General features: G+C 37.7%; 1 protein-coding gene across 1 annotated transcript; it reads right to left on the reverse strand.

The window, feature by feature from the left end:
- Positions 1 to 6225: 6225 nt before the first annotated feature.
- Positions 6226 to 8093, reverse strand: LOC138912205 (uncharacterized). The gene is made up of 2 exons (XM_070212075.1): positions 7649 to 8093; positions 6226 to 6272 (listed from the first exon to the last, which is right to left on the reverse strand). The coding sequence occupies exons 1-2, from the start codon at positions 8091 to 8093 to the stop codon at positions 6226 to 6228; spliced, it is 492 nt and encodes a 163-aa protein (XP_070068176.1).
- Between the last annotated feature and the right edge of the window lie 633 nt (positions 8094 to 8726).

Genomic DNA, 8726 nt, shown 5'->3' on the forward strand with positions numbered 1-8726 from the left:
TTTGAATAAGAAATGCATCTATTAAATTATTTGTTCTGGTATCCAAATAGTAAAATTTTGATCAGGTGTTTCCAAACCAGAAAAAAAAACATTGGCCGCTTCCTTTTTTGCTTCAAATGTCTCTCTCTCTCTGCTCCCTCGCTCTGCTTCTGCTCACGTTGTTTTTGTGAGAGCTGTGTTCGGAGTTCGTTCGTGAGGGCTGCGACCAGCCGAAGCATACAAAAAACAAAACCAACGTGCTGCCAAAAAGGCCCCCGCAACTCCACAATCTTAAAAAAAAAAATCATACAAAATCAACCGTTTTGATTTTGATTTTTATAACCGGAAGTCGGTTGGGGCTCATCTTCTGGGCTTTCAAAGATTTTCACAAATAAAGCTTAAAATAAAAACAGGGAATACTCTAGTTTACGGTCCTCACCCCCAAAATTCGATAAAAAATTATCCTCGACGGACCGCGAATTCTTAAGAATTTACATAAAGAAAAAAAGGCGCGGACTGCCATGGTTGTCTTGTGATCGAATTTTAAAGTTACGTGTTTTGCTATAAAAATAAAGTAGCCTTTTCTATGATTTTGAGTAGTTTGCTATAAAAAACATAAGGGCTTGACCATGAATGACTAACATATGCGTAACTTATAAAAGTAAAGTTTAAGAAATCGCGGTCCGAATTTTAAAAAATCCTTTTTTAGTGCACACCTCCTCTAACGCACGATTCAGACCAAATTTTTTCCAGAATTTTAGGTCTTATGGTTTGGGCTGGGGGAACATGACGCAAATCGACATCTACTCTTTTATAGTAATACTCGATAATTTAAGTTTATAACAGGAAATTAATTTGTTTATTTTGAAATACAATAATGCTCCTAAAATGTAAGGGCATACACATGTCGCTGCTTCATGAAAATTAGTCCAGCCAAATTTTGGTCGCTAGCTGACAATAACGGTTATGCGCAAAGAGAATGACGGACCTGCCGAAATTTGTCTCTGCTAGCGCCGAGTGCAGGCAGATTACACCAGTTTACAAAAAACAAGAGAGAACGCTATAGTCGGGTTGGTGTCCCGACTATCTAATACCCGTCACTCAGCTAAAGGGAGTGCGAACGCTGTGTCGGGTTGGTGTCCCGACTAATAATCGTAACTCAGCTAAAGGGAGTGCGAGGGAGATAGATATATGTTGACAATTTATAAAGCGTATAACTTTTTAATGAATGGTCCGATTTGAACAATGTCTTCTACATTTCGATAGGTATAAATATACACAACAAAATTGCATTTATACTTCTCGGAAATCTTTAAAGATGTGGGCGCAGGACCCATTTTAAAATCGTTAGTGGGCGATTGTGGGCGTTAGAGGGGGCGTGGCGCTCGGCTAAAATAAACTTGCGCTGCGTAGGAAGCCAAAGAATATGTGTGGGAAATCTCAACCTTCTAGCTTTTGTAGTTTCTGAGATCTCAGCGTTCATACAGACGGACAGACAGACAGACGGACAGACGGACAGACGGACATGGCTAGATCGACTCGGCTAGTGACCCTGATCAAGAATATCTATACTTTATGGGGTCGGAAACGCTTCCTTCTAGCAGTTACATACTTTTGCACGAATCTAGTATACCCTTTTACTCTACGAGTAACGGGTATAAAAATCGATGAAATATACCATGAATGAAACCTTTGTTTTCCGGTAAGGTACGTCTTCCTGATTAAGAAAATGGCGCTTACAATTTTTTTTATTGATAAAATTTTTTTTAAAGTGTAAAAGACGTTTTTGACACTTTTTTTAATTTCTAACTTGAGTCGTGGTTAACCGATTTCAAGTTCAATGAATGGAACTTAATGCAATGTACAAGAAAGTTGGAGGGCATTCTATTACCTGTAAAATGAGTCATTAATGGTTGAAATCGGTTTACCACAACTCAAGTTAAAAATTAAAAAAGTGTCAAAAAAGTTATTTACACTTTAAAAAAAATTGTATCCATAAAAAAAATTTTAGGCGCCATTTTCTTAATCAGGAAGACGTACCTTACCGGAAAACAAAGGTTTCATTCATGGTATATTTCATCGATTTTTTTTTGTAAACTGGTGTTATAAGACAGAACAAGAGAGAACGGGTGCTCTACGAGTAACAGGTATAAAAACGCGCTAATTTCTATACCTCAGGGGTGGGGTGGAAAACAGAAAGTCCTGATAAAGACTAATTTTAAGCGATCGAAGTCGCTCCGGGTAAAGCAAGTTAAATTTAATATGCAATATAAAAAGAACGAAGTTACATTTTATTTTATGTTTCAACGATTAGGGTTAGTATTCAACCTAACAACAAGAGAGAATGCTATTTTCGGGTTGGTGTCCCGACTATCTAATACCCGTCACTCAGCTCAAGGGAGTTCGAGGTAGATGGATGTATAAAATTTTGATTGCGCATGACTTTGTAATGAATGGTTCGATTTGGAAAATGTCTCCTACATTTCGATAGGTATAAATAAATGAACTTGCTGCGTAGGAAGCCCAAGAATACATATGTGTGAGAAACCTCAACCTTATACACCCAAAAAAAAATGATCATAGAAAGTAAACTATTTCTACATTAAAAGTAAACTATTGAGTGTCAAAAATTTCTCGATACTCTGAGTATTAAGCTAATGAAATTCGAAAGTATAAAAATGAAACTTTCGAAGTTGTCAAGTTTAAACTAACGAGTATACAGTTTATACTCACTCAGTGTACTGAAATTTAGGCTGCTAGTTTATTTTGTATACTATTTAGTATAATGCCAGTATAAATATTATACCCCGTATTAAAGAGACAAAATTCAAAAAATGTTGTTTTGTACTTTCATATATTATTAAAAATATTTTTTACATTTTTATAAATTACTAAAGGTAATTTTTAATTTAACAAATAAACATAAATACAATACATGTACAAAATATGTACGTATGTATGCATATTTGGGCAAATGCAGCCGTTTTACCGCTTATGTCGCTGATCATCTCCAGAGTGAACGCCGTCCAGATGAATACCGAAGCTTGGTCGAGGACGCTGATATTGAAGTTAACAATGCAAGCCAATTGCAAGATCCTTAGTTTCCCGGCATCTGGAGCGCAATTCAATGTGGTGTCAGTAAAAAGAAAAGAATTTACTCATTAGTTATGCACTAAGGCGCAATTTTAATGTACTTACATTTCAAATAAGCCCAAAATAAGCAAATATTAAAATTTTCACAAGTAATTTTCACAAACAAACCTTAAACAGACCGCAGCGTCGTTTACAAAATACACTAATGTCAAACTAATAAGATTAAAAAGCGGTAACACTTTTTCTGTTCGAAATGTCCAGGTTCCAAACCAGAGCATCCTGGCCTCACACCAGGAACGAAAATAGAAAATTCGGTATAGAAATTAAACTCAGGGCATAAACTTAACACTATTTAGTCTTAACTTAACACTATTGAGTCTGCTCCCTACATTATTTAGTTTTGAATTAATACTGACAGTTTAACACTAGCTGTAGTATACTTTTAATACAACGCTCATTAACTGTAAACTTTCGGTTTTTTTTTTTGGGTGTAGTTATAAAACTAATTTCGGTTTTTATGCGTGTATTTTTAAAGAAGTCATTTATGCCCGGGTTTTTTGCATTTTTTTCTACTTTTTATACCCGTTACTCGTAGAGTAAAAGGGTATATTGTTTTCGTGCAAAAGTATGTAACAGCTAGAAGGAAGCGTTTCCGACCCCATAAAGTATATGTCGGGGAATTGAATTCATCCCCGTGCAAGTCGTCGTTGTTGGTCGCGATATCGTCCGATTTCTTATTTTCCATACTCGGTCCTGGCGGATGCAGCGCGTCTTCGTTGCCTTTGTTGCTCATCGTTGTCTTTCAGATCTTACAGCTCGGAACTCTTAGACTTACGCGTGACCCTTTCACGCCGGAAACCAGAAAAAGAAGGAAGAGACCAGATCTAGCAACGCATACGAAGCCACACACAGCCCCAGTTCGCAAAACTGAGTCTCCATTCTGCCAGGACTAGTATTTACCAACACCACCCAACAACCCATGGTCATACCTTAAAGTCTCGTGCCTATCGATATGCTACAGTACTTCCTCTCCGACACGGCCATTCTGACATATACACGTCCTCGTGTCTACAGTAAACATCTCAGTTTCATTCCAACTTTATAATTTTATTGAAAACTTAGCCACATAGTCTCAAGTTCATATATTATTCCATAACCTAACTTTACTTCTATATTTATTTACCAACATATCTCGTGTGACATTCTCTTATCAACCATTTCTTTCAATTACATTTCCAATCAAAACATCATTTAAACATTTTCAAGTTATACATTGTTTAGTTAAAATCATAACTTCGTAATTCAAAGTACATAACCAGACTTTTATTAGCCATCTTTTAAAACCACCGTCAAACACATTGACTGTGCGCATTTCGTTCGTCCATCGCCCAACACTTGGCTTCACGAATTCATCAATAACATTGCTCGTCCATCGCCCAACACATGGCTTCACGAATTCATCAAACACATTTCTAAAGCAACCCTCGTCCATCGCCAATTACATGACTTCACGAATACTCTTCTGTTTCAACAAACTTTTGTTATTCATAATTTGCATCAAGCTCTTCCGGAATTTGCACATCCGGTAACTTTCGCAAACTTTCGTGTGGATACTTATAACGTCTATTGTTCTGTGTAGACTTCAAAACGTATCGATCTCCGTCCAATACCTCGACCACCAAAAAAGGTCCTCTGAACTTTGGGTCTAATTTCGTTTGCTGTCTCTCACTGTTTTTAAGCAACACAAAGTCACCCACACAGAACCGAATTACTTTAGCCATATTTTTATCAAATTTTGTCTTCTTATATCTTGCAACATCTTCCATGTTCTTAGCGGCCAACTCCCTTAATTTAATCTTGTCAATTTCAGTTTCAGTTTCGCTAATAGGAATCAACCCCAGTAGTCGTCCAACTTTACCAATCAAAAGCTCTAAAGGACTAAACTTAGTGCTACGATTAACTGTACAATTAAGGGCTAACTGTACATCCCCAAGTGCATCTTGCCATGATCTAGAACTAGTCTCAACAGCCGTCAACAAATTCTTTAATGTACTCATAACCGTTTCAACTTGACCGTTGGCTCGACTTGCACCTGTTCCGATTAAATGTAATTGTATCTTTTGGTTAGAACAAAATTGAGCAAACTTTGTGCCCGTGAAGCTGCGTCCCTGATCGGCAATTAAACGTGTTGGTACGCCAAAAATAGCAATAGAAGATTTCATAGCGCTTATACAAGTATTAGCGTCCAAAGAAAAGGTGTGAAACAGATAAACGTATTTAGTAAAAGCGTCAATTTGTACAATGATATATTCTTTACGATCACTTTTTCTGCTCAATTTTCCCGATATATCTATGTGAACGGTATGCCAAGGAATGCTAATTTTTGGAATTGGATGTAATTCAATTTGAGGTTTTCCTGACGTCCCCTTAGAAACTCTACATGTAATGCAGTTCTCCACAAATCTTCGAACATATTTTGCCATACCAGAAAACCAGTAATGATCGTACACCTTGTCTAGCGTTTTCTCCCAACCTAGATGCATGATAGATTCATGTACCTGATTTATAACTGACCATCGGAACGTACAAGGGACTACAGGTAAACAACGAGTTCTTGAATTCCTTTGAATCTTTCTGTACAAAACATTTGATCTAATTTCGTAAGTGGCAACCAATGCCAATGGTAAATCATCATTCTTCAACTTAGTTACAATATCAGATATTTCTGAATCCTTTTGTTGTTCCACCAAAATCCAGTTTTCCGATATTTCTGTTAAGTCAATTCGTTTCTCTTCTATTTTACTTGGTAACGACTTACTCTTTTGATACACCGGGTTCCTAGAAAGAAAGTCTACGTGTGCCATGCGTTTACCTTCTCTGTATTCAATTTCGAATTCAAACGCTTGTAGAAACTCCCACCAACGATAAACCCTAGGTGATAATTCGACTTTGTTTCGAGAAGATTTGATTGAATTACAGTCAGTAAAAATTACGAATTTTCTCCCATGTAGATAGTGACGAAAATGTTTTACAGCATTCACGATAGCCAACGTTTCCAATTCATAAGATGTATACCTGGACTCACAGGAACTAGTTGCTCTACTATAGTATTCAACCACATGAGGCTTAGAGTTTATACGGTGCAAAAGGATATCACCATACCCGATAGAGCTGGCGTCGGTATGCAGTTCTATCGGAAACTGGGGATCAAAAATAATCAAAACAGGCTTGTTTGTTAATACACTGATGACTTTACTGCGAACTTCTTCATGCTGTGTTTGCCAAACAAAACTATTCTTTTCAGATGTGAGAAAATATAAAGGCTTCATCAATTGAGAAAACCCCGGAATGAATTGACGAAAATATGAAGCTAACCCAATGAACTGTCTTAGAGTAGCAACTGACTTAGGTGGAGGTAACGCAACTAGCGATTCTATTTTGTTTAAATTTGGACGTATCTCCCCCGCTTTTATCTCATAGCCAAGGTAGCGAACTGTAGACCTCAAGAAAAAGCACTTTGAAATGTTAAATGTGAATCCAGCCTTTACTAGAACGTCTAATACAAGTTGCAACCGCTCAAACGCTTCTTCCTTTGTCTCTGAAACAATTAATATATCGTCCATATAAACGATAACAAACGAATAAGCAAGACTGCCAAGTGCCTTCAACACAGCTCTTTGAAACACTGAGGGTGCGTTCTTTAATCCAAAGGGCATCGATAGAAATTCGTACTTCCCATCAGGAGTAACAAAAGCAGTATACTCAATAGATTCAGGGTGCATTGAAATCTGATAATACCCGCTAGCCATGTCAAGAGAAGTGAAATATTTAGCTCCCCTCAGTCTTGCTATTTGATCTGCTATTAACGGTAATGGAAACCTATCAGCTACTGTATTTCTATTCAATTCCCTATAGTCAACACAAAGTCTTGCTGAACCATTTTTTTTCTTTACTAATAACGCAGGACTAGCAAATGGTGAACTACTAGGTCTGATAACTTTATACTCGATTAATTCTTTAATTTTAGCACGTACTAACTCCCTTTCGCTTGGACTAAATCTGTATGGTCGCCTTTGTACAGTCTTAGTCGGTTCAATCAAACGAATATGCATTTCCCCTGTACTCACACGCGTTTGCGGAGTGCCTTCGATAAAAGATTCTGAGTGTTGCTTTAATAATGATATTAAAATTTCTTTTTCATTTCCTTCCATTTCAGTTTCAATGCTATCAAAATCAGTATGTTTGACGGTTTCACAAACGTTCACAGCTTTAGTTTGAACAATCTTAAAATTATCGTAGGAAACTTCCACTAAAAACCCTTGAGCCAATATTTCTTTTACAATAACAATATTATTTTTCATACATTCGTCTGGTACTATATGGAACAAAATAACCAAAGAATTTCCATCAATCATGATGTTTGATTCAACTTGTGCGGTACTGTAAGTACTGGCATTACCTATTCCCTTTAAAGAGATAACGCTATGAATCCTCTTACCAACTAACTTATTAGAAACGCTCTCCTTAATTAATGAGCACTCAGCCCCCGAATCAAATGTAATTGGGAATCTCTCACCATTGACCAGCATACTCGATTGGGGTTCCGGTATAGCGCACAGCTCCACTCTTTTTTCAGATCTTACTCCCACTCCGGTACTCTGCACTTTTTTTGGACGATTAGTGGCGATGTGTCCCGGCTCCTGACATCTGTAGCAAGTTACATTTGCCCTTCCATGACGAGGTTGTCCTGAACGCCACTCCTTTCCAGTTGCCGAAACCTGGGATCCCATTCCGGATCTACAGTCTTGCTTTTTATGTCCTGGTTTTCCACACTGATAACATTTGAGTTCCACAGTTCTAGCACGCTTGGCGTCCGGTTCCCAGTTTGATGTAACAGGGCGCTCCTTCAGCACTGAGAATACTTGCAGCTCCGCTTGCAGTTCACGTCGATTGTTTACAGGCGTTGTGTGTATCATTCGTTGCAAACGCTGGTCGAAATTAGCCATGTGTCCAAGAACCATCGCTATGCAAATTTGTTCAGAATTCAAATTAGGGGCTGTCCATATATTACGTAATCACGTTTTTGGTGATTTTTGACCCCCTCCCCCCCCTGGTGATCAAACGTAATCATTCAATAAACACCACCCCCCCCCCCCCCCAATGATTACGTAATCCCAAGAATAAAATTTTTTTTGTTTTAATCTGTGGATTCAAACGGAGATGCAACCCAATCTTTAATATTGTTTATAAATGAAGTTTGGTATGGTTCGTCTACGCTGATATTATCTCCAACATACTCTTCGTCAAGCCATTCCAGGTCTTCGCGTCCTTCGTGTGATTAAACCACCAAACATTCTCTTTTTCGACGCCCAGCCACTACAAAAATGTTTTCCCTGCTTTCCTATCTAAGTTTGTAGATATAATTAAAGGAAAAAAGTTTTTAAACAAATTCTTTAAATAAAAAAGTTCATATAAAATGATTACGTAATCATTGTACAAGACCCCCCCCCCTCTCCCCATGTAATCAAACATAATCATTTCAATGACCCCCTCCCCCCCCCTAGGTGATTACGTAATATATGGACAGCCCCTTACGCAATTTTGTGCACAATGACGTCACGATGCGACTCGCAAAAACAGGCAAACTTTCACCG

The sequence above is a fragment of the Drosophila takahashii genome, chromosome 2R (assembly GCF_030179915.1).
Source record: "Drosophila takahashii strain IR98-3 E-12201 chromosome 2R, DtakHiC1v2, whole genome shotgun sequence".
NCBI classification, from domain to species: Eukaryota; Metazoa; Arthropoda; class Insecta; order Diptera; family Drosophilidae; genus Drosophila; species Drosophila takahashii.